We start from the raw sequence: 27,740 nt of genomic DNA on the forward strand, positions 1-27,740 counted from the left end.
TTCCCTCAAAATAGCTATGCTACATTGATAGATAAAATGATTGCTCTTAATGCCTGTGGTATTTTGCCTGGATGAAAGATGCTGTAAGCCATAAAGCCAATTATCTGTCATTATGTTCAGGTGTCTTTCAATCAATCATGGCTTTTACAAAGCAAGAGTTCCTTGGTTTGCAAGAGAATCTTTCCAAGCTCATCTCTCTTGAAAAACTATCTGAAAAAATAAAGACAAACATGTAAACTTGTTCCCAAATTTCAGTTCACTTTTTTTCACTTGAGCTAAGAGGACATTCTCACTTACCCAGATAATAGTTACAAGTTACCCCAAGAATTATAGCAAATATAGGGTTAATTGCGTTCCTCATTCTTATTTAATGTAAACCATGCCTTGGCATTGTAAGCAGGGAATGTGGGAGGGAAGGGAGTTACTCCTCTGATGTGTATGAAGAACATAGAAAAGGGAAATGCTCTGGGAGATAAAAGAACAGGGCCTAGTGCAGCGCATAGAGAAAACATAGGGAAAAGAGGAAGCAGGTGGTGGGTTTTAGATTTCAATTGAAGTGCAGGACAATTCACTGACCTGTGAGAATGTTTTAGCACTTTTTATGAGCCTGAGAATTCTTGCAGTTTACATTTGCTGTTCTTACACCTTGTGGGTATGCATAGTGATCTGTGAATTTTGCAGCCTTCGGTTTACAGAACAAACAGTTTATGATGGGTTTTAAGGTAGGGGAACTCTTGCTTATGTATTGCTTGTATGGCCTTGTCAGTTTGAGTGGTTTCTGAAGCAACTAAAGTGAATGATATTATACAAGTAGAAAAGTAAGGGAAAAGTGGTTGTTAGGTTTTTTTTTTTTTGTGTTTGTTTGTTTGTTTGGTCATATATTCTGCTCTGCAACACAGTCCTCCCATCAAAATGATTGAAGCCCAGTACTGCAGAGGATCCATCAGGACCTCCTGCAGAAGTTTTGTATCTGCAGTGAAAGACGTGTTTGTATGTTAGTTTGTACACATGCAACTCAGGTTCCCAGCCCCACCATTATTTTCACCTTCAGATTTCTGATTGTTATGCTTACTTCTTCTTCTGAAGTATCTGTTGTACTTCTCTTAGTTTCATCTGTCAGGTGTCCTGAGAGAATAAAGTTACAATCCTCAGCTAGGACAAGGGAAGGGTATTATGATGATGACAGTGGCAGAAAACTTGCTTGAAAATACTTACTGTGCAATGGAAATAGCATTAAAATCTGATAGATTTTGCATTGCAAATACAAAATACTATTTTCTGAGTTTCCATAAACAGTGTAAGTGAAGTTCAAATGGCCTCAGTTGAATGAATTTAGCAAATCTTTGCTGCTCATCGCCAGCGTGTAATCTTTTGAGATACGTTTGTTTTAACAGTGCAACTCATTTTTTAGAAAAAGTAAGTAAGTCATAATAAGCATCCAGACTACAAAAGAGTGATTTAACATAGGGCTCAGCATGAAAGCCCACCAACTGCAAAAGTAACTAGCATGCAAATCTTCAGCAGTTTATAATTTAGGTAGCATCAAAGAGCAATCTAGCTTGTTTATGTAAAAAATGATTTCCAGATTGTTTAATATGAAATGACTGGAGCATATTGTGTGTAATTTTAATGTTTTGCACAAAGTATTTTGCCAATGTGAACTGTGGAGGGGGGGGAAGGTGGAAAGTGAATTGCTATATCTAATATTTATATTCTGCTCTTAAAAAAACAAACAAATAATAATAACAATTAAAAAAATACCCACCAACACCTACAACATCACTGACTACAACTCTTCCATTTTTGTTTTTCTTTTTTCACTTGGGAATATGGTGCTATTTCTAGTCCTTCCTCCCTTTAGTATTGTCCTAAAAATATTCTCTAAGATTTTCTGCCTGAACTGATTTTCTTTTATTATTGAAAAAGTCTCTTGCTCTTGCTAGAAAACTAATGAATATGTATGATTTTACTAATCCCTTAGATATGCCAGTTTAAACTGATTCCTGTATTTGCAGTCAGGAAAGAAGAAAGGGATATTTCCTTTGACATGCTGGAAAATACTTTATGAGCATCCTTTTTGATGTTCCTTTTGGAAATTTATTTATTTATTTATTTATTGGCTTACTTTGCAATGTTACATGGGGATTCACTGTGTTCCGTCAATTTCCTGTAATTTCAAAGAGGCCATCGCAGCTATCAGGAAGTGTTCTCCCTCAAAGCCGTGTGTGGGACAATATCCTGACGTTTGTCCATAGGCATCACTGGTGACAGTGTCCTGCTGTGCTGTGTCCTCCTGTGGTCTTGTTTACCATTTTCCTGGCGTGTGTGCGCATACACTGTCTGAAATCTGTGGACACTGGTTGTGGATTCAGCACCCAGGTAGGAATTAATGCAATAAGTCTGGGAGTATGTTTATTGCATTAATACAATAGTAGTATATATTTTTTTAATGTCCTGCATCTTTAAAATACAGATTCAAAAAGTCCTTGTTTAAAAAAAAAAAAAAGAATTCTGATATTTATAAATAATTGTAACCAATGAATAAAAAACCCAACTACATATACATCAAGAAACTAGCTCATTAAATTACATTGTTTCAGTATGGTCAACCTTAGTGTCTTTTCAAAACATGATGAATGTTGCTTTATTTGGTATATATATATATCTCATATATACGAATCTCATATATATATGAGATTCAGAATGAAAACTTTGAATATACAAAAAGTGCATGCTGTTCTTACCTTTCCAGCAAATTTCCTGAATCACTTACATTATTTCTGTTCCACTGAAACTAATGTTAAACCAGTATATAACAAAGTTTTCCAGTAGCATTTTCCTATTTAAGTACCACTGAGGGGAGAATGTTTCTATTTGCTGTCATTTGTGAACTATCTATCTGCTATGGGATGATAAATACATTTTTCTTTAAAAGCGGAGAGATTGCAGGTCTAGGGAATATGGTATTTCTGTACAGAACTACTGAGATACTTCTGCCCTGTTCTGAACATTCTTGACTTGTTTACTTAGGAAAGGAAAGGAAAAACAGCAATGTTCCTGTTATGAACAAAACCTTTTCACATTTTAACTCTTTCATCCTAGCTAAGTCTCACCTAGCCAACTATAGATGGTGTGAATTATTCTCTGCTGCAGTATTTTTAAGGAAAAGAACGAACATCATCAGTTAAAAAAATGATTCAGGAAGATTGTAATGATAAAGCACACATAAATATAACAGAAAAATCACTTGAAATGCATTCTTTTGCATTCAGAAAGTGAATCTGATTTGTATTTTAAAACCATTTTTCACTTGCTAGTCCTCTGTCTTGAGACTGTTTGAGCTTCATGGCTGTTCATTGTGATTTGTAAATGGTTTTTGTTAGAAATATATTAATTACTACTTCCTTCTGTCACAATTTTTAGACTCTTATTAGGAACTGATGATAATCATGTTGTGTCAGGTTGCACCACGTCACATTTTCATCTCATTTTATGTGACCTAAAGCAACACCTTGTACTATACATATGTCATAGCTACATTACTTCCATATGATCAGATGTGACTACCAAAACTATTGGGATGATACATCCTCCAACTTTACCAGTTAAAAAAACTTTTCTATGTAACAGAGGAATGAAACAAAGAGTCCTATTTTGGATATCTTTTGGTGCACATTCACAATCAGCATTGATGGATCCCAACAGGGAAAGACTGACATGATTTCTATAATGAAAACACAGCTATTGACAGTGTGATTTTCTCTGATAGAAAGCCGGTTGGATCCAGACACCTTACTGAAGCTGCCCACAGGAGCAGTCTTGTATCATTCAACTGTACTCCTAATTTCCTGCATTTCCAGCAAAATGAGATCTACTATATCCAAGTCCTGTTACATGCACAGTGCTTTTTTGTTTTTGAGGTCTTCTGAAACACTGATGCTCTGGCGTTTGACTGCACAACTTTTACCACAGTGGACACTTTGATCTGGATGACTTTCCTCTGTACGGTGTCTACTTTTTGGAACTAAGTAGGAATTTAATCCTTTTGAAATTCTTACTTTTCTATTAGGATTTGTTGAAATTACACAAGAGATTTGGCAAAAGGGAACAAACTAAGAGACTGGTTTGGAGAAGTTGGAATCACGTATGCTTTCTTTCTTTTTTCTTTCGTTTTTCTTTTTTTTTTTTTCCAAAAAATATGTTAAAAATTCACCATTTACTTCTTATTTTTAAACAGTTTATCAGATTGTTTAAATTTAAGGTGGTGAAGATACTCCTCTAAATGTTGGTTAGTATAACTGAAGTCCAAAATACACAGAAATTGAGACAGCATCAGAGTTATTCCTGATGATTGATTTAAAACTGCAAGCACCTTTCGTTTGGTCTTCACCATCAGCAAAAAAAATGTGTTTGATTACAAAACATTCAGAATAAGTAATTTTTTCATTGTTGAATGTATCACTGAATATCTACTGTACAGCAAGAGACAAACTATTTCTGAAGAGGATGGTAAAATGCAACGTGTCATTGAAAAGATCTGACAAGTACAGACAGCTGTCACCCTCAAATAAACAGAAAGATTAATATATGAAATTATGAATGGTGCTTTGTTTCATTTCTAAGTATAACATCTTCATTATATGAGACAACAATTTGAAGCAACAATGCAGCAATTTACATAGGAGATTTTGTTCTTGTGAGAACTACTTGCAAAACCATCTTCCAAGGCAGTGGAGATGGGGCTCGTGAACAGTGACAAAAGCAGAAAATGCCATCTGTCAATATTGGTCAGACTAGCTTTAAATTCTCGAGAAACAGAACAACAAAGGGGATTCAGATTTGAATTTTGTGCCTCACAATATACCAGGTGTTTTCATCCATCTAGTTATGGTTTACTCAAATAAATTGAATTTTTCTTCATATTTAGAAGTTTGATAGGGGTACAATTTTCCCATCCAGCTTTTGCTCTGAATCAACTGAGTTTTACCATGATGGAAATTGTAACTCATTCTTTTAAGAACTATGTTTTTGTTTGTTTGTTTGTTTGTTTGTTTTTTATCATCTTGAGTGCACTATCATCTGCACTGATCAGGTGGGCTCCTTACCAATGCTAAGATGAATGTGTATAGTTGGTTATCCACATCGTCACAGAAATTTATTGACAATAAAAAGTATTATTTCATGTATCTGTGAATATACTTTAATGCTGAATTATGATCTGTTGTGAGAACATTTTATTTTCATTCCCACTTTTGGTGTTTCAAGGAGTAAAATTGATCCTGGCCAAAATGCTACCAGCAAAATTTTTGTAAAAAATACACTGTTGAACCATAAAGGAGGGTTGGTGGTGTGGGCAAAGTGAGTCTCTCCAGTAAGTATGGAAAAGGTTGCATTAGACCAAGGTGCATTTAAGTTGCAGGGTGAACATTACATATTGATGTTGATCTTTTCATCTCCCACATTTGGTACTGTCTGCAAAGGGACTGTAACTGTTCTCTGAGCACTCTGACCCCCACATCTTGAATAGAAAATCCAATTTGCTGTTTATGCCTGTGAGCAAGTCGGATTCCCACCTCATTCCACCTGTTCACAGGCAGAAGCACAGCTACAGTTTTTAACTTAAATGAATACTGGTGGGAGCTTGAGGTATTCAATTTGCTCTGTTGAAAACCTGGAAGCAGTTAAAATACTGGAGAAAAGTAAAAATAAGACAGATTCTGTCTCATTTGGATTGCTCTTCAAGGAAACAGGAGCTACAAAAAGATTAAAACTGTGATTATAAGGTAAGAGCAGTGATGGAACAATAATTTTAGCAAAAGTCAGTATCCTATAGATAACAGAAGACTTTTACCAGTAACTGTAACTTGATAGGTCCAGATGAATATGCCAATACCACTCAACTTTAAGTTCTAGTGTGCTGGGAACAAACTGAAAAACAGAGGCATCCCTTCTTGCTTGCTTGCAAAAACTATGAAGACCTGTGATATATTGTTTAAGAAAGAAAGGCAGAGTTAGTTATTATTTTCTGGGAGGTAATGAAGAGGAGAAAAATGATGAGTAGCAGATAGGGAATAGAAGGAGAGGCTTTTTTGAAAGTATTAACTTTAGGTTAGCCATGGAGGAGGGAAGTGGGTTAATCAGGGGAGAAGAAGCTGCATCCCAAATGTATTAACTCAAGTAAAAAGCCTAGAATAAAGAACTGAAGAAAAAATTGCAAACGTTGTAAAAAGAGAGTCTGCTATGTTGCTTAGCGTATAAAACATAGAAAATCATCTTTAAAATACATCCCAGGATTATCATACATAGCAGTGGTTTTTAGGCTTCTGCTGATAATTCCCACTTCTGGTTGTGATCCTCATTTCCACAGCTGAATTTGACCCTCAATTTCAGAATAACTGACAGAGGCATACTCACATATGCCTGATGCAAATCATCAAATATTTGCAAGTGTTTCAGTTTACAGTTTGTCAGATCTGATCCAAGATTTCAGCAGATGTTATCTATTTATTTAATCAAAAGCAGATTTTATCTAACACTGGTGCAAAGCTTCAAAGATTACATAAGCTTTTTCTCTTCTCTCTGTAAAGTAATACTGCTTTCACAGTGGAGCTCTAGAAGGCTGTTTCTGCTGAAGTCAGGGGCAAAACTCTTATTGTCTGCTGTCTTGTTATGTCAACTAACTCTTATCAGAGAGTAATACCAAACTAGATTCTTGCCCTGTCCTCAGATGCGTTCAGTGGAGCATGGTCTTGGTTAGCAAAAAGGTAGTTGTAAACTTTAATAGCAAAAGCAATAGGAAATTACATTATTTAAATGTTGAAGTTATTTAGAATTTCACCATTCATTTCAATGAAGCTGAAATTCCTGCCTAACCCCTAAAAAAACATTGTTAATGCAGACAAACAGGAGACAGTGAAAAGATATCAAAATGATAAAATTATGACCTTGATTTTCTTAAGCATCTTTACAAGAAACCTTTCTTTTTCTCTCTCTCTCTCTCTCTCTCTTTTTTTTTTTTTCCTTTATTTTTGTATCTTCTTGGCACTTTTATTAATGTGAGCTAGTGTGATTCAACTTAGGATTTGTTTCAGGTGTGAAAGAAAATAGCAAAAAAGTGAGACATTCAATTTCATATTGCAGGGAAATAATACTTTACCTTCATTCTTCCTGCCAGTTGGCCTATAACTCAGGCATTAAACAGTTCAACAGTGAATAATGAGAAAGACCAGGAAGAACTGAGTTTGAATAAAAATACCATAGAGAATATTACAGGATGACAGATTATTTTTAAAAGATCTATTTCCTTTGGTTTCTAAACAAATTATTCTGTGTCCATATGGAACCTATAGAGGAACAGCAAATTATAATACGTTTTTTTTCTAAATGAAAAGTATCAAATTATTCTAACACAATGAATAAATAAGAATAAAGTGAACAGGAAGTGCTGAAGAAAAAAAAAAAAGAATATATTTTCACTATACTCTTTGAAATTATATAAAAGTATTTAAGTTTATCCCTGCTTCTGATTCTTCTTTTGCTCATAGGGTTCATGTTGCCAAAGACAGCTGGGATAGCAGAAGCACCAGTTACTGTTAAATTCATTAATTATGCAGAATGTGTTAAAAACATGGAATTGAAGTATTGTTTGAACTGGAAGGGACTCTATGAGATCATCTAGTCCAAATCCCCTGCAATGATCAGGGACATCCACAGCTAGATCGGAGCACCATCCAGCCTGACCTTGAACATCTCTGGGGACGGGGAATCCGCCACCTCTCTGAGCAATCTTTTCTTCAAAAGTGCTTTACAACTCATATCATAAAAATCTTTCTTCCTTTTATCCACTCTAAATCTCCTCTCTTTTAGTTTGAAGCCATTTTGCCTTGTGCTATCGCAACACAGTCTGCTAAAGTGTCTGTCCCCTTCTTTCTCACAATCCCCAATTTAGATACTGAAATGCTGCCCTCAGGTCTCTCCAGAGCTTTCCCCTCTCCAGACTGAACAGCCCCAGCTCTCTCAGCCTGTCCTCATAAGGGAGGTGTTCCATCCCCCAGACCATTTCTGTGGACCTCCCTGGACATGCTCCAACAGTTCCATGTTTCCCCTGTCTGAGGACTCCACATATGGACACAGTACTCTATCTGAGGTCTTACCAGCTCAAAGTAGATGGGCAGGATCCCCTCCCTTAACCTGCTGGCCATGAATCTTGTGATGCAGCCTAGGGTACAGTTGGCTTTACGTGCTGCAAGGGCACATTGCTGGCTCATGTTCATCTTGCCACCTACCAGTAGCCCCAAGTCAATTTTGACAGGGCTATGCTCAATCTTTTCAACATCCAGCTTGTAGGATTTGCCATGATCCAGCAGCCAGACCTTGCACTTGCGTTTGTTGAATCTCATGAGTTTCTCCTGGGTCCAATTCTTGATCCTGTCTTAAATGTCTCTGAATAGCATCCTGTCCAGTCAGGCATGTTGAGCACACCATATAACTCTCTGAGACTGCACTCAATCCCCCTGTCTATGCTCTTGATGAATATGTTAAAGAGCACTGGTCCCAGTACTGACTCCCAAGGAACACCGTTCATCACTGATCTCCATCTAGACATTGAGCCATCACTCTCTGGATACAATCTTGCAACCAGTTCCTCATCCATCAAGTGGTCCACCCATCAAATCCATATCTTTCAAATCTGGAGAGAACGATTTTATGGGGGACCACATCAAAGGCCTTACTGAGGACCTGATAGATGACATCAGTCACTCTTCCCTTGTCCACTGACACAGTTACACCATCATAGAAGGCCATTAGATTGGTCAGGAAGGACGTGTCCTTGGTGAAACCATACTGGCTGTCTATTATCACCTCATTGTCTTCAATATGCCTTAGCATTGCTTCCAGGAGGATCTGCTCCATGATCTCCCCCAGCTCAGAGGTGAGGCTCACGGATTGGTAGTTCCTTGAGTTGTGCTTTATATTCCTTAAAAATAGGTGCAATGTTAGCTTTTTCACAGAGATGGAGACTGTACTGTCTACCTGGCAGCCCATTCCAGTGCCTGACCAGCTTTTCCATGAAGAAATCCTTCCTGATATCTAATTGAAACCTCCCAGAATGAAACTTGAGGCCATTGTCTTGTGTCCTATCACTTGTCGACTGAAAAGAGACCAACATCAATCTCACTACAACCTCTTTTCAAGAGAGCAATTAGGCTTCCTTTTCATCAGAAGTTTTTCTACCACCTTAATTTTGGGAGCAGATATTTGTGTAAAAATAATGTTGCATAAGAACAGTTTGGATTGAGTAGATTTCACTTTGTCTTGTTCTGTGAACCAGAGAACAATATAGTTCTCTAAGCATTATAGTTTTGTTTATATGGCATTGGGCTTTAAGCAGTAACACTTAGATCTGAAGTCACTCTGCATTCTGTGCACTTTGTGAACTGGATAACTTGAACTGACAAACCTGCTGCAGGTAAACAAGAGAAGAGTATTGTTTCATTACATGTCTGTAAATGTGTTGATGCCAGCTTACAGGCCAGTACAGAATTCACTTTGCCTGCAAATACTAGGAAATGTGAATTCAGAGCTGAGCTTCTCTACCTATTTTGGAAATCTGGAGAGATATAGTCATTGATGTTTAAAGTAAATTTATTTGTCTTTTGCAATTCATTTATACATTAAGTGCATGTTTTTATAAATGTGAAGAAAAATGAATGGTAATTTCTCAGCATTTGTTAGTGATTTATGTATGTTCCCAGGACCCTCCTCATCATCTACCTGATCATTCTAGGAGGAGTGAGTAAAGTAAGGCCAGGCCCAGCAGCTTGAGCTGGACCAGTGTCATGGCTTTGGCTAGAGCCAGCTTGGACTTTCTGTGGGCAGAACAGGCTGGTGGCCATTCTGCTGAATGAGTTTATCTGCATATAAGTGACCCATGCCATGACAGCTGGCTTCAGGGCTGAAGAACAAACTTCGGTCCAGTATAACTGCTAGAAAAAATAGTGCTTTGGATATTCAGTTTTATTTCTTAACCTGTAACTGGGCTAAAAGAACACACAGACAAATGTTTACACTTCAAGAGGATTTTGTATCTTTTTAGTAGGAGAAGTACACAGACATATACAAAATAAAGAACACACTTATAGGCATTTCTTTATCACAGTATCCTCTCAGCAGCCACAGGACTTCTAGCCAAAGAACGCATCCTTTCAAGATTCCCCGACTCCTCTTTCCTATAAATGTTTTTCTTTCCACTGAAAAATGTTCTTTCACTTCTCCTCTTAACTGCAGATTAATTTTCTATGATTTTGGCTGGTCCTACATTTACAAAAGATTATTTTGCTATGAAAACATACATTGAGCTTCCTGTCTCCCATTTGAAGCTTACTGACCTATTCTTTGAGTTTCTCAAAATTATATGTACTATCTGTGCATGTAAAGTACCGTTATATGTACTTTTGTTCAAACTCTGGGGATTTTCTACTCTCAAATTCATCTATTTCAGCATATATTTGGAATTACTGGTTCTCTTCACCTAGTTCGAGGTACTCCTGTCAAAATGAGAGGTTAGTAAGCTAAATATCATTCGTACCTTAGATATATAATTATAGATATAGATATAGACAATAACAGTAACTGGCTTATTAAATGGTGAAGTAACTTCTTATCAAAAACTAAAGTGCACGTAATCTGTTATTTCCCTGTAAAAGGAAGACATTGACTCTTGTTATATTTAGTACATTTATGAAAATCTCAAATAATCAGTGTATTTCTCTGTGGATGAAAAATGAGTTCTTATTTTTTAGAATGAAAGGCTAAGATTTTTCCACGTGTAAAGCCTAAATGCAATATTTATGACAGCTAAGAATGGTTCAGAATATACTCACAGAATTCCAAGTATCGATATGGATGTGATGACTAGACACTGAAGCCTAGACAGCAATTCAGATGAACCAATACTTGAAGGTGAGCTGAATACCCTTTTGTCTCTACACTGGCTGCATGTCCTTTGATTATTACTGATGCTTTTACATCTCACTCGTATAGAAACCCAAGTTATAAACAGTTTAAAAGTTTATGGACATGGGTTATTCATCTACACTCAGTTGTCTCAAACCGTTTGAGATAGCATGGCTTATCTTGTTTGGCCATTCAGGAGCAGTTCCAAAGGAAAGAGTTTTGTGCAGCACTTGTGTCACATCTATCAGCCCTGTACAAATATCCTCAGAGATGGACTATGACAAGTCAAATCTCTGTAAAGCCCCTATTTTTAGACAACCCAAGCATGATCATTCCAGGTTTTGAGTCTGGAGAAAAATTCTACCGCCTGTTTGGGATGTCATCAAGTGTCTTAATTTCTTTGAACTCTGTTCTGATTAAACAATCATTAGATGGGACCAGAGTCACATCTATTTCCCATTTCTCCTTCAATAGAACAAATTTATATTTTACTGTGGACTTATCTGGGTAACTAATTAATCTTTCCCAGATTTGTCAAGATCTTTGTAGAAAAGTAAGCAAAGCAAGACTGGTATTACTCTTTGGGAGGAGCTGATCAAGCAAGGTTTTTGTTCATTGTTTTCCTGACCTGTCAGCTCTCATTTAACTTTTCTCACCTTTTTGGTTAAATATGTATAAAGTAAAGATAATGAGTCAGTTCTGCCCTCATGTTGACCTGCTCAGCTCTCAAGGGCCAGTAGTATCACATCTTTCTCATTCAAGGGAAGAAAGCACTTGATAAAACCCATCTGATGCCTTGTTACTTCAGGATTAATCATCTGAAAAGCCTCCTAAGAGAGATAGCATGGAAGTGATGAAAGTGGCAACCAGTATAACGATAAAGTAGAGCAGAATATGACATTTTACTTAGAAGAAAAAGAAACAAGGCATTGTAGGACCAGCTCTACGTATCTATTTCCTATAAAGATATTTACTTGCTCCATCCACTGAGAATTTATATTTAGTTATTTGTACAGTGAAGAATACCTTTAATTCAAGAGCAGGAAATGCTACAATTTTGTAAAGCTATGTTTAATATTTGAGAATTAATTTAGCTCTGGAAAGGTGTCAGAAAAAAAACAGGAGAAAAAAAAAAACAACTCAGAGATTCAATTGTAATCTCTCATTTCAATAATTCCTGCAGTTGTTTTTGCTTTGGTTCAATTTTTAGCCACCAAATTGGAAATTGTCAAGACAGCTACTAATGTTTTTTTCTCCAAATCTGCATGTACAATGAAGGCAGATCACTCATCAGCATCACCAGACCAGGCAAGGGTGGAAGTAAAAACCAGAGAGACAAAATCTAAGTTCTTTTGAACTTCTCTAGCAAATACTGTTGAAACAATTAATATGACTGACACAAATGTGCTATGGCAAAATGCCATTCTCAGTGTGGGTCTAAGCTACAGTGCTGCAATTGCACAAGAGAACTCTTAAACTGCCTGTCTGGTTTAGCACGATGGAAAGCCATACTCTCTAATTCCCTAATTAAAGAGTTTTTCTGTGTTTTCATTGCCTTTTTATTTTTTATTTTTATTTTTCTTTCTTTATCTATCACAACATGTCTTACTGGTACTCGCTACTACAGCAATCATCACTTTTCTACTGATGCTGTTGAAATATTTTTTTTCAGGACAGAGAGTGTTTTACCTACAGAACTATATTTATTTAATGTATACGACTGTCTCCAAATAAGACATTTGGAAATGATTATTGTTTCTTTTCAGACACAGTATAATGGTGCAATGAAATGTCCATTTTTGACTGTCAACACTGTACTGCAATTCATTTAACTTTACCTGCCCAGGGTTTCAGTCATTCTGCTTACACACCACTCATATATTCCCAGAGATGTCCTTGCTTTCACCTACATAGTTTCTATTACAGTCAATAGCGGAGCTGATAGAAATAAGTGATTCAAACCTTGTTCTCAAAGCTGCTGCTTTGAATAAATATTTTTTATAGTCACAGTGATATGATCAGTATGAATTAAAAATAAAAAAGAAATAGTTCAAAATAGAAGGATATCATTTAAATATTTTAACAAGGAAAGATTTTAAGTCTATGACAAAACAACAACAACAACAAAAGAGCAAGTGAAAGAATGCAGCACTTGTAATTTTGCAAAATAATATCTTAAAAGTGTTGCTATTTTGCTTGGTTTGCTATTTTTTTTGCCTGATATTTACTGTTTTATCTGAAATAAGCACTTGATATAAAAGTTGTAAAAGTCTTCTGTGATAAGGATTTCATTTTCTAAACTGTGCAATAACGATTAACTTGGTGACTGATTTTCTCTGTACCAGAGCTTCGTGGCTTTTTTCTAAACTGTGATAACTTGACATTTGCAATATATATATATATATATATATTATTATGTTGTCTCTACTGAAAGAAGGAGTTAAGTAGTTTTATAAACAATTCCTTCAGCATCTGCAGAAAGTCACCTCTGTTAATTACAGAAACAAAACAAAACAAAGCAAAACAAAAACTTAAGTTCACTTTATCTAATTTCTTTTTTTCACTGTATTATTGGGTGTTTTCTCACATGTATTAATGGAAAACATCTTTAACTAGCCCAAAATGGAAACTGCTTAAGACAAAAAACAAAAACAAAAGCAAAAACAAAAAAACCCCACAACAAACGAACCAAACCAAAAAAAAAAAAAAAAAAAAAAAAGACAAAGAATTGTATATCTGTTCAAATACTCTATCTGTTCAAATACTCTATTAGTCACATGTTTTACATGCTGCTTTTGGTTGAAACTCTTTCGATTTTCTCATACATTCCTACCAAACTTAATTCCATCCATTTTTTAATGACTAGGTTTCTCCTTCCTATCTGCTTTTCTGGGAGGTTGCTGCAGTGACAGAAGTGAATCCTTTGCTGTACTGTATCAAGTAAATATTAGCATTGAACTGTTTTTAAGAAGGTATTGTGCTTCATAGCTGATGACTCTCATCTCTCAGGTTTATGGTGCTGGGGATACCTGAGTGCTGATTCAGACTCCAAAATAATCAGAATAGGCTTTTGTGTTGTCTGGAAATAAGGGAAAGCTTTGAGATCCAGCCTCAGCGTGGATCCAGGTTTTAAAAGAAGTTAAAGATAGATCCTAAAGATGTATGTGTCTGGAGTTTGAAATCTAGTGTTTCCATCTTGAGACACGCATAATATTAGCATAGTAACTGCATTGGTTTTGAGTGATCTTTAGTTCTCAAACTGTGCATTTTGAAAAGTGAGAATCAAGCTCATTTATTATTACTATGGTCATTATTACCATTTATACTGCTGCACTGCACAGAATTTCCAGTCACTCTGAAGCTGAAATGAAGAATAGTGAAGAAAGGTGCATTCAAATATATGTAGTTTTCCTGGGCATTGGCAATTACTTTTGTTATCAGCAAATAGTTCTCAGCAACCGTTCTTCCCCTCAACCTACTCATTGTTTCTTAATGATTTTTTAAAAGCATACTGAAATAGGAAAAACAGAATAAAAAATTGTAGTTATAATGTGTTCCTTACATTTTGGCATTTCATTTATTGAATGGCACTTCAAAAAAATTATACAATAAATAATTCTATTAAACCTCCAGATATCATGGCAGTAGATTTTTGTTCCCTATCAGGTTAAATTCAATTCAATTATTCAGATTTTTTAAAAAATTTCAGAGCAGCATTAGCAATCTAAGTAGTTTTCTTCTCATCACACAGTAGATTTTCTTCTCTGAGCTTTAGATAAGTTGGTTTTACTCATAAAACTATTTAACTGCATAAAAAATTCACAAATGATGCCCTATACATAAGAATGTGAGGCATGTCGACTCGTCTAGTAGGCATCTCTGGAACAACATATGTCCTAAAAGTCAGCTTCCCATCACTGGGGAAATGGTGACATGTCTGAGGCACTGCTGCTGACATTGCTTGAGGTTAATGAATGACAGTGCCAAAATGCCAGCACTTACCTTGTCACCGCCAAAGAGCTACAATTAAATTGCCCCTTAAAGAACTGACAAGTGACGAAAGGGGTTTCAGTGAAGGTCATGAGTATCTAAGATTTCTATTCCTTTGAGCACTGCTGTAATTTCTGATTTGGCACAAAGAAATCACAAGACAAATATCCTCTATAACCCAGCAGTCTTCCCACAGAATTATTAAATTACTAGAGTGCAGTTAGCATTAAACCTGTAATATTAAGACATATTGTATGGCACCGCAAGTTTACGCACTAAAACTGTTCTGTGTCCTAAGTTATATTTCTTTCTTGGTCAACAGTATCTATAAAGGCGGGGGGGGGGGGGGGGGGGGGGGGAGGGCGGGGAACCGTCCAAAATGCATTGGAATTTTCTTTTCAGGAGAGAACAGAAGATTTTTTTTTTTCTCTTGAGAAAGGCATGATTTGTATCTCCCCTACGAAGGGAGGATGGGTACTGTCTAACAAAGGTTTGACTGTGTATCCACTGACAACAGAAGATGGAATGAATGTACCTCTTGTGTTGATATTAATCTGAGAAAAATACTTCAGCCTTTTTTTTTTCTTTCATTAATCAGGCAAAAATCTCATCGACAGAGGTCACAGAATTTGGTTTCCAGGGTTTAAATGGACATTTCCAAATTATGTGTGTTCTAAAGCCTTCATCCTTCTTATTGTATGGCAAAGGTAAGTCATATTCCTAGAACTTATCAAAGCTTATTTACACATGAGTTAGACAAATCGGTGACAGTATTTGCTCCATATTAGTTTTATCATGTATAAATCTTTGTAATATTATAAGTTTATTTTAAATCCTTGAGGGAAATGGAATATTGTTTATGTTGATAGATTTTAATAGTTAGCATTGACTTATATAATATCAACTCAAAATTAAAAGGTAGAAGAAATAAAAATAGTATTAAAACAAGTCAGCAGGAGATCTATTTGCATCTGATCTTTGAAAATAAAGTATGTGGAAGATCTATGAAATGGAGACTTCTTCCCTCTCAGATAACAGAATTTTCAGACTACAGATACGTTCACACAGAAGCAGAAATACGGAGTAAGGAGATGGAAAAAATACTGGAGAAAAACATCAACTGTGGCTCGAACAGGAAGGGAAGAAGGCATACTTAATGAAAAGGGCAGGAGCTAGTCCATGGCAAACTGAAATGGAAAGAGTAGCTTTATGTTTTCATAAGGGCACCAAGTAAACATTGAACATTTTGACAGTAGTTACTGAGACTCCTGAAACTGAAGCACTCGAATTCAGAGGTGGAATTCTCATTTATTAACTTGAATGCTAACACTCTGAAGTACTGAACTTTCTATCTTGCCTGGATCTGTGATCCTCCACAAGCTCTGCAGTCAGGGAGCATGGTGAAACTACTTTTTAGGGTCCATATCCATGTTATGTATTATGGTGGAATTTTGCATTATGATTTCTTTATAAAATGTAGATGGATAAAGAAATAACAGTTCAATTTTCTTTTTGCAAAATAGCCTAGTGATGACAGTATTTGTACATGCAATCTAGACATCTCAGCCTTGGATAATTCTACAAAGACAGTATCGTAAATCCCTTTTTTTTCATGGGTTCATTTTGAATTCTGTATGTCTCTGGATTGTTTCATAGTTTCTGAGGTTGTCAGACAAAGTCACTTAATGTCACTACAAAAGCAAATATGGAGGCTGCTAGATGGGATACAAGCTACTGTAACCCCACATGCAAGGCTGGGAAATATGTACTTTCCAAAACCTGATGACTTGGAGCTTCCCCCATTGAGGACTTACTGGGTTGGTCTAGAACTGCAGCGATTAGTATGTGCAGTTAGCTGCTGTGGCCTTGACCATGATTTGTGGACAACTTCTGTAAAGGGTAGCAATGCAGCCATAGTAACAGAGTAGAATATTCTGTGTATAAGACACAGCAATGCAGAAAATGGTTCAGCTGCCAAAAATAAATGTTCTGGACAGCTGCTTAGCATACATAAAGCCAAGCAGCAACTCTGTCTTTGTTTTCAAATCTATTAGATTCTTAAATTTAAAACATACTCAGATTCTCAGGGCCACCCCTGGTGTAAACTCAAACTTTGCCTTAGAGCATAATTCATTTCTTATATCTCATATGTAAGAAATGTGATAGATATCTTCAATTGTGAATGCCCTTAATTTTAAATCCTTACTCATTAATTTGCAACAATGAGATGTGATGAATATTTATAGAAGATTTTATCTATATATATTAATTTGCTATGATATTCTACTGATATCTTTGCATTTTTTGGTTAATGACAAAAAGAAAAATTAAATGTAAAACTGATAAAGCTTCTGTTTCCCATATGAGACTTGAACACTATGTTTAAAGGGCAATATGTTCTCCATGAATGCTGTTTGACTATGTAGTTTATATCAGAGACAACAAAGTGACTCTATGGATGTACTTTGACTGTTAGTATGGGTCATCATTTTTCCCCTTATATTTTAGGCATAAGCTAAAAAACCTGTCTCTCTGCACTTAGTAGAAACTCAGTGTCCTCACTTTCAGTGAGTTATTGTAAGACTCTCAACAAATCTTTCACTTGGATTAAAGATCAAAGGAAATCCGTGATTATAACTCACACAGTTTTCACCATAGTCTTTAATAACTGATCTCAGTTTCAGTCACCAAGTATTGCATATTCAGCTTCTTGACACTGCATTGTTTGACAACATTCTTCCCTTTTTAATTGCAATTTTAAATATTTATTGTTTTGTTACTTAGTTTATATAGAAACATCAATTCAAATGTTTTAACTTTATTTTGCATTATGAAACAAAACCCTGTAACAAATTTTGTAACAAATTTCTCTAACTGAGCGTATTCAAAATGTTGAATATTCAGATTTACTCAGGGAAAAAAAAAAAAAAAAAAAGAGATGTAAGAAAGAAAGAACAAGTAAGTTAAAAATATTTTATTAACTTTATTTTATTTTATTTTATTTTATTTTATTTTATTTTATTTTATTTTATTTTTTGGTCAAAACAGATTTCCCTTGCAATTTCTAGTAACTGAAGATATGGAAATAATTTGTAGTCTTCAGAATTTGCTAACATTTTATATTCTACAAATATGCTTTTCACATGAGGGAATTATTTAACTTAATCACTAAAGTTCACCAGACTAAACACTTTGTACAGTATAAACTGATTGAGTTTGAATATATATACAAAACAAACAAACAAACAAAAAAAGCATTGGAAGTTCAAGTCTAATATAGTTCATTCATGTTTGCATAAATTAAATAATAATTGTCTGTTACTGTAAATCTAATGCAAGTTTGTTTTATATTCTAAAACTACCAAAAAATCTATATTCTGAAACAGAAACATCTAAATACTTTGCTGCCACTGTCCTCCTATAATGCTTTCATTGCACTAAAAAGACAATATCTTAACTGAGCCTTATCCATGGGGTTTTACTCTATTTTTTCCCTTATCTACTTGATTACACCACTTTTTTTCCTTTTTCTATTGAATATTTATCAGTGCCATCAGAAGAATTTGAGCTAAATCAGACAATTCAGAAAAGGGAGTCTTCTTGGAAAAGCAAATATATTTCTCTTGGGGTCTCTGATTACAGAAGCCAGACAGAAGGACCTGATAAGGGCCTCATGGAGTTACATATATATATATATATATATATTTTTTTTTTTTTTTGCTTTGCAAAATGAAAACTAGCCCAGAGATTGGTCTTTCTGCATGGGCAGCTATGGTCTGTCAGAATTTTTAAAAACACACTGAATGTCTCTCAGAAAGTAAGTGAAATGTGGAAATGTATAACAGCCAGATATAGAAATAGCTACTGTTTGAGCATAAACAAGTATACTTTAATATATATAAAAGATACCTATATTGAAACTTTGGGTTCAACTCAGTTTCTCACTGCCTTAAAAAAAAAAAACATTTCTGACCACTGTTTTGAAATCTAAATGACTTCTAATGTGAGCTATATTTATACCTTTTTGCTGATTGTCAAAAGTTTTCAAAAAAGATTTGTTGATGGTGGGTTGTTATTTTTATTTGCTTGCTTGTTTGCTTGCTTGTTTTGCTTTACAAAAATCTGTCTTTACCTGCAGACCTGGGTAATAGTGCATTAAAATAAGGATTTTGTTATTCATCCCCTGTCTTTTGTTCATCCCCTATCTTATATGTCAAAAAAGAAAGCAGAAAGAATGTCTAATGATTGAGGTAGCCAATCACACAAACAAGTGGTAAGCCATCCATAGTTCACACAGAAACAGCCACCATGCTAGACAGAAGGAAATTCAGCGAATGTCTTCACATTGTAAGTCTTGTTTGTTAAAATCAAGATTTTATCCCTCATTTTTTCTTTTTCCAATTTTCCAATATCCTATAATGCTGAAATCCTTATAATAGATCCTGACATTTGCAGTCTCTTACAAGGACATAGGAATGTGAGATTACAGACTTGAAATCCAATGACCATATATGTTCTCCTGCCACTGAAATTTTAAACTTGAGAAAAGAAAGGTGGATAATAACTCTTTCTAAAAATGGCAGAACTTTGACATGCTTTATAGTCACACTTGATTTTTTTACATTTATGCAATTCGTGCACAATATTTCCCACAATTGTCCTGAAAGAAAATCAATATAAAATAGCTCCAACTTGGTCTGGAGATAAAGAGATTTGAGGTCATATCCCACTACGCAGAAAGGTGGCAGTGGTTTCCCTTACTTGTCAGGGCCACACCAGATGTTTGATTTGAGGTGTAGACTTGACATCATGGAGAATGGAACCAGAGCTATGACATGGGCTTAGGCCTTGATTTATTTCTAACTTTGATGCTGCAAATGATGCACAATGGCATGCTCAAATAGAAATACTGATTTCAAGAGCAGACACAGATATTTCATGTTGGCAAGATAGTGTGAGGGTTTTATGACCATTATTTAGTGGTATCTTGTATGTCCTTATGGAAAATGGCAGAGAGACTGGGGAAATTTATAGGAAGGATGAAAACTTGAGTACTCTATATAAGCACTGAAGAGTCCTGGCAAAAGGTCTGGGAAAAGCAGACAGATCTATGGCTGTAAAAGGGATTTGGATTCATGGACTTACACTGCCCATTGAATTTTTATGTGTTCAGAAAATAAAGGTTTTTACATTCTTGAATATAAGCAGTACTACTTAAGTCCATAGTCAATCTTTTTTGCTAAGACTCTAAACTTAACTGCTCCATACAAAACATCAGAATGATACTGCCGTGAAACATAGGCTCTTGCCCAGTCTTGAATGAAATGGTTCAAAAAAAGAAAAAACAGACAGTGCTGAGATGAAGTACTTGTACTTACTAAATGCATAGAGTCTCTGTAAATATTATTTTAACAAATGCTTCTGGTAGGGAAAACCACGATATCAGAGCTATAAGACAACGATGTGCTTGGACCCAGCCTTCAAAACTGAATATCTTAAGGTATGCACTTCTCTGGCAATTCCATGCATTTTCTCAGCTAATCTCACATCATATTTTGAAAATCTGCCCAAATACAGACAGGTTATACCCACCTGTTCTGTAGAGGGGGATGTGTGTGATTTATTTCTCTGAAGTCCTGCTTTCATGGGATGTATCTGGGTCAGTGAGTGTGGGAAACACTGTATTTCCACTCCCAATCCAGAGACATTAGGGGCCTTACATCTCCATCTCCCTCAGGCCCAGATACACCCCATCAAACAAGGCATTTAAATTATTATCCTAACTTTTATGGGCTTTCTCTTCTGTGCATAGAGAGAGGTACAGGGTGCAATTTAGGCCAACTGAGACAATAATTACTTTCCTCATTGACTACAGGACATCCTAGAGGAATTTCCCTCCTACCATAAGTACATCAGGATGCCTAAAGTACCGTTAGATGGAGTACTGGTGTGCCATGAATGTCACCCTGGCAATGCTGGAGAGGAAGTTTTCTGATTTAAATTAAGAGAAAATGAGAAATAAATCAGGATCAGGTGAGTAGATAAAGAAAAGAAAGAAAAGGATTCAGAAGAATAAAACTTTAAGCTGTAACTATGTTAGTATGGAAATGGCTCTACAAATCAGAAACCTGACAGGGAGAACTAGGCTGTCATGGAAAATAGATTTCTTCCTATCTATCCTTTCTTCTATTGATCCTCTAGGCAGATGCTTGTCTACTGTCCATGCCGCCAGATCTGGAATAGTAACCTCAGTAGTAACCTCAGGGATGTTGAGTGGGATGGGGATGTGGGAGTGGCTTGGACCCTGCTGCTCTTTTACGCAGAAGGTGATGTGCCTGGAAACAAATTAGCTAGAGCTCAGATTTCCCGTGTCCCAGAGATCCCTTTAATCTTATGTAGTAAATTAAGTAAGAATTCAACACTGAATGGACCAATTAACATCTTTTCCAGAGCTCATAAGTTCTGGGAACATGGTAGAGCGTGAAAAAGGATTTCAAAAATCTGACTTTCCATTTGCACCAAGAAGTACAGGCAAAAGGATGACAGTCTACTGTTAGCAACTTTTTCTGAAGCACTTGACATTTTCATAGTTTTCAGCCAATTTAATCATGAGAAGGCGACCCTGAAGCTGCATTATAATCTGAAGGGTACTGCATTCTCTGTAGAAATGAAGAATCTGAGAGATGTTTCTTATCAAGAGGTACATAATACAGTTGAAAATATAGAAGAGTTTATGAATGATTTGAGTCTGAAGAATATACTTTACAATTCCAGTAATATATAGAAGCCTTGATAAGATTATGATTGTGATATGAAACAAAGCACTTTGGTGAAAGAATATTGGAGAGTGCAACATGTACCAGTCCTTAACTCAGTTTGAAAATTCCACATAAGAGCAATCAGCCTTTTCAAACAGAAGCTTTCTGTGAGTAGCTTTGTTGCTTACCGCGGGAGCTGGCAAAAGTGTTTGCCAAACCATTTTCTGTCATTTATCAGCAGTCCTGACCAACAGGGAAGGTCCCAGGTGACTGGAGACTAGATAATGTGACCCATTTACAGGATGGAGAATCCAGGGAACTGCAGGCCTGTCAGATTGATTTTGGTACTACAGGAGGTCATGTAGCAGATCATCTTGAGTGCCATCAAACAGCGTGTGTAGGACAGCCGGGGGATTAGGCCTAGCCTGCAGAGGTTCATGAAAAGCAGATCCTGCCTAATCAACCTGATCTCCTATGATTGGGTGACCTGCCTATTGGATGAGGGAAAGGCTAGGGTTATGGTCTACCTGGGCTTTACCAAAGTCTTTAACTCTGTCTCCCATAGCATTCACCTGGGGAAACTGGCAGCCCATGGCTTAGACAGATATACTCTTCATAGGATAAAAAATTGGCTGGATAGCGGTGAATAGAGTTAAATCCAGCAGGTAATTGGTCATGAGTACTGTTTCCCTGAGGTCAGTACTGAGGCTAGTGCCGTTCAATATTTTTATTGTGATCTGAACAAGGTATGAGTGCATCCTCAGTGAAGGACATATGGAGCTCATACTGGACATACTAATGGAAAATAATAGGAACAGGAGTACAAGCAAGCTTGCTTCCTCTAGGTCTCAGCAAGACCAGTGGTTTCGTGCTTTCAGTTCACCACTTCTGAAGAACAGGATTACTGGCAATTCCTATTTTCTATTGATTATGGGTGATGAAGAATATAAACCACAATCATTATCGCTCAGTGCAATAACTTAGTTACCTTATTATCTCACTGTCCAAAGCTTTTACAGCAATAAGAAACATGGAGAGACTGTTGGGATAGTATTGTAACACAATATACATATTACAGTTACATATGTAACACAATACTACATATTACAGTTTTGTACCAGCAGGGAAAAAATAAAATGACAGTATTGTTGCTTAATGCTTTTTTTTTTTTTTTTTTTTTTTTTTACTTCATAGTTATAAACCTATTATTTCTAAGGCATAACTTCTTTACTTTTCATTTTTCAAGAGTAGTTCACATAAAAGCAGAAACTTTTGCATCAGAATGCTTATCCAAATAACTAGAAAGACTCTGCTGCACATATTTCTTAATTTTGAGGAAGCAAAGAAAAGGGAGAACACAGTGTTCAGGCAACTTTCTTTCTCTTACTCTTGAGACTGACTCTGATTTGTAGCTTACCATAAAGATGTCCTGATAACACAGAGTTAGTGCAGTCAGATTTTTTTCTCCCAGCTTGGGGAGACCTTGAGAATAATGGTATGTTTGGAGCAGAAATTACCTCTTGTTTCTTCTCCAGTTTTAGTAATCTATTTGAACCAAGGCCTTGAAACAGAACTGAGAATGCCTGTTACCCTTGACTTAGTCTTCTTTTCATCTATCAGATCTACATGTTTCAAGCAGGTTTTTTGATCCTACATTTTAAGGCACTTCTTAAGCATTATTGGCTGGACATGAGATGAGGTGGGATTATTATGAAGGTAGATATGATTAATTCAGAAATTTAAAAATCTGTATTTTAAATCATGGTCAGTTTCCTAGATTAGTTCTGTCCCTCACCCTGAAAGACTTTAAGCAATATCTGAGCCCAAGATTTTCCTTTTCCAGTCTTTTCTGTGTTAAGGGTTAGAAAGAGAATAATTTCAGGTTCTCACTGGACATTAGTTATTTTCATTATTCCTGTAAAATCTTTAACAAAAATCTAGCATTTTCTGAACAAGAAAATATCCTTTCTGTTCACGTCTTTTTTTTTTTTTTCCCCCCCAGAAATTAACAGCCTACAAATGATAATGAGCTCAGTGAATATTATTAACACGAGTTACAACTGACTGACAAGTAAGTACATAGCTGTCATGTAATCTAATCATGGTGTTATAATTCAATTAACTATTGATTTTAATTACCAATATGATATTCTAACTGTTGCAGGAAAACATTCAATATCCGTAAAATGATATGGAGTTTTTTTTTTAACACAACATAAATCTGCCCCAGACATTATTGTACTCAGATATTGTGGAATTGTTTGCATTTTATGTTTAAAAAAAAAAACCACTGTTGATTTTCATATATTACTAGCTACAAGTTATTCTGATGTATCTTCCATTGATCAAAACAATTAGACTTGGAAATAAAGACAGGGCTATTTACTGTTTATTTAGCACCTATGTAGCACCACTACTTTATCATTTGGCATTTGTACAGTCATTTGAACCTATGCAAAATGAATGCAAAATAGACATGAAGCCTATTTTCCAGAATGTTTACTTATCTGTCCCTTTAGACTACTGTAGATCACTGCACAAATGGCAAAGTGTGTTGCACTCAGGCATGAAAAGAGGGTCATTGAGTCCAACAGAAAATAGTAGGATGCACTGCCAGATGCACTGCTACTTCAGTGAATCCCAGGACTCTCTAACACTTCTCTTATACTAGTGACTTGGGTAGGGAAATGTGAGAGAAAATTTCATTCCCTGTTCTCATCTATGACTTTATTCATTTCACCTCTTTGGTCAAGAAGTTGGGCTGGTGGAATCACAGAATCACAGAATCATTAAGTTTGGAAAAGATCTATAAGGTCATCAAGTCCAACCGTCAACCTATCACGACATGCCCACTAAGTGTGTCCCTCAGTGCCTCATCTCCACGTTTCTTGAAGACCTCCAGGGATATTGACTCCACCACCTCCCTCAGCAGCCGGTGCCAATGCCTCACCACTCTTTCTGAGAAGAAATTTTTCCTAATATCCAACCTGAACCTTCCCTGTAGCAACTTGAGGGTATTCCCTCTCCTATCATTAGTTGAGCAGGAGAAGAGGTTGATTCCCACCTCACCACAATCTTCTTTCAGGCAATTGTTAAGAATTTTTAATACGCATATTTCTTTAAAAAGAAACATGCCAGGCAACCCCATGTTATGTAAAATATGCACATCAGAACTAAAGACTTTTTTAACCTAAAAGCAGGAGCTCAATCAGCTGAGATCTGAAAAGTGCAAAAATGGTCAGTAGTTTTCTAATTTATGGTTTCATATTTATGGTTTTACTGGAAACCAGAAAATCTACTGGGAATATGAATAGAATCATGGAATTAAAGAATCACCAAGGTTGGATAAGACCTTCAATATCATCCAGTCCAACTATCCATCATGAGTATTTCCCACTAAACGCTGTCCCTCAGTACATCTAAATGTTTCTTGAACACCTCCAGGGACAGTGACTCAACCACCTCCCTGGGCAGCCCATTCCAGCACCTAGCCACTCTTTCAGAGAAGTTTCTCTTTACATCCAATCTGAATCTCCCTTGGTGCAACTTGAGGCCATTCCCTGTAGTCCTATCACTTGTTAAATGGGAGAAGAGGCCAAACCCCACCTCTCCACAGCCTGCCTTCAGGTAGTTGTACAGAGCTACAAGGTCTCTCCTAAGCTTCCTCTTTTCTAGACTAAATTATCCCAGTTCTCTCAGCTGCTCCCCATAAGACTTGTGATCCATATCCCTCACCAGTTTCACTGCCCTTCTCTGGACATGTTTCAGGGTTTCAATGTTTTTCTTGTAATGAAGAGCCCCAAACTGAACACAGTGCTCAGGGTGCAGCCTCACCAGTGTGGTTCTCCTACCAGTGGTAGGAGGAAAGAATTGAGAAGGTCAATTACAAATCATAAATATTTTGATCATAATTACTTAATTATATGATCTTGCTTTGCTTATAGGTGAAAACCCTGGTGTGCAGGTAGATTTTTAAGAACCATGACATTTTGGACTGGTACACAAAAAGCCCAATTTTGGATATAGGTGCTTAATTCCTACTTTTTGGATGTTGTCCATCAGTTAAGTCTGCAACGGTTAAGTCTGCATCAGATAGTATAATTCCTTGAGCCCTCCTACAGTAGTCTTTCAAACTATTAATCTTTGAATCCTGTTTGAACTGTGTCAGGGACCAAAAGCTTTAGACACTTTCCTACAAGCTGCCGATGCCCGTCTTGAGCTGCTTGGATTTCAGACTGTGCTTTTAAAATTGACTGTGTACCTTTTTTGCTTTAGTATGGTATTTATCTAGTACTTTGAATATCCATCAGACATTGCTCTCTGAATCTGATTACACCAGAAACTTCAAAATCTCAGGGTCTTTTACCTGACAGATCTATCAATCAATTAAAATGACTGAGGCTTGCTACCTTGCATGCATACCAGTTATATTAAGACCAAAAGGACTAGAAAATAAAACAGGTAATTCAAAGTAAGAGTCTTTTATGACTATCACACATAATTTACATGTATTGAATACTGCATTAGAATGACTTGGTAAAAAGAATTTTCAATTGCAGAGAATTACTTTTTAATGTCATTGTTTACCACACTTCTTTTTCCAATATGGCCCAAGCCCAGACAGTTTATTTTGTCACTGGCATTGCCAGAAGACACAGACGGCAAGTTAAATTTAATAAGCAATCTGCCTACTTTTGGGAAAGTAATGCATTATCTCACTCTCACAAATGGATACCTATCACCAGCTCCTGTACATAACCATTTTAATATGAGTGACATCCTGGCTGAAGAGCACTTCTCCTGTGTTGTCTTAGCAGATAAGGTGTTCTTCACAGTGACTCAGTTTTGTTCCATTCTAAATTCCTTTCTAGAGGATATATCCTCATAGCAAATGAAAGTAGTACAGATAAGGAAGCCTGTAGCCTTGGTGTTGTTAGTCTGACAGACACTGAAGATTTGGTGATGGGAGCCTGCTATGGGCTGTATAGATCATATTCAGTGCCCCGTATAGCACTCCGTGCCCTCGAGTGCCTTATAGCTATGATCTCAGCTAGCACATGCAATTACTTTACAGCAGTATTTTTCCCTAAGAAAACTGTATAAAATCAGCTGGTGTGTATGTAGTTTTTACAGTCTTGCTCAAAGTTTCTCTGTAGAGTTTTTTACTGATATTGTCTAGTGTAAACAGTCACTCTTCAATGGAGAAAGAATGAGTAAGAAACAGACGCATTTCACCATTCACAAGTTGACTTATTTTTGTTATGGATGGATACTCAGATTTTGTAGTAATAATAAAAAATAGTAATATAAATGTATTCTTTAACTCTTACTATTCATTTTATTCAATATATGCCTCTGATCAGCGTTATGTAAAATAATAGGGCAGGATGGAAAAAATATGAAAGGTTCCTTTCAGCATGGTGCAGAAGCACCTTTCCACCTAATGAGATGGCCCTGTAACATTGCCAACTTGCAGTCACAACACTCAGTCAAAATCAGCATAGTTGTACAGAGAGACAAACCTTGTTTAAATTCTACTTAAGGTTTTAACAGCAACACAGAATCATTTTAATTATGATATTAGGACAAACCTTGATGAAATAGGGCTCTATGGTTTCTAATAAAGTTTAATTTTTCTACTGGGGTTGATTAATAAATTAAAAATCACCCTGCTGAACTCTGAGAACTGCCACCTCACAACCAGCCAGATCACCTTCACCTAATCATCCTGCTCTCCGGCTCTCTTGTATGGATTCACCTGAAGAAGAAAAGGCTCCAGGGAGACCCTTTCAGTATCTAACTGGGGCTACAATAAAAAAGGGGACAGAGTCTTTACCAGGGTCTGCTGTGATAGGAAAAGGAGAAATGATTTAAAACTAAAAGACTAAAGTTTTTGACTAAGATATACTTCCAAAGAGCCCAAAGAAAGCAAGAGAGCAGCACCAGGCAGCACCAGGCACTACTGCAAAGACACACGTTATTGTGCAGATTTGAAAAACAAAGCTGACAAGCAGAGTTGCCTAAATTGAGAGGGTT

General features: G+C 36.2%; 1 protein-coding gene across 1 annotated transcript in view; it reads left to right on the forward strand.

The window, feature by feature from the left end:
- The first annotated feature begins 526 nt into the window (after nucleotides 1–526).
- LOC107053147 overlaps nucleotides 527–27,740 on the forward strand; it is an 87,431-nt gene continuing 60,217 nt past the window's right edge. Inside the window, exons 1-3 of the mRNA XM_046939381.1 lie at nucleotides 527–722; nucleotides 2,256–2,379; nucleotides 15,545–15,653. Of these exons, the coding sequence (XP_046795337.1) occupies nucleotides 708–722; nucleotides 2,256–2,379; nucleotides 15,545–15,653 (248 nt within the window). The 5' untranslated portion in view covers nucleotides 527–707. The remainder of the gene's footprint in view (nucleotides 723–2,255; nucleotides 2,380–15,544; nucleotides 15,654–27,740) is intronic.

This window comes from Gallus gallus, chromosome 3 (genome assembly GCF_016699485.2).
Source record: "Gallus gallus isolate bGalGal1 chromosome 3, bGalGal1.mat.broiler.GRCg7b, whole genome shotgun sequence".
Classification (NCBI taxonomy): Eukaryota; Metazoa; Chordata; class Aves; order Galliformes; family Phasianidae; genus Gallus; species Gallus gallus.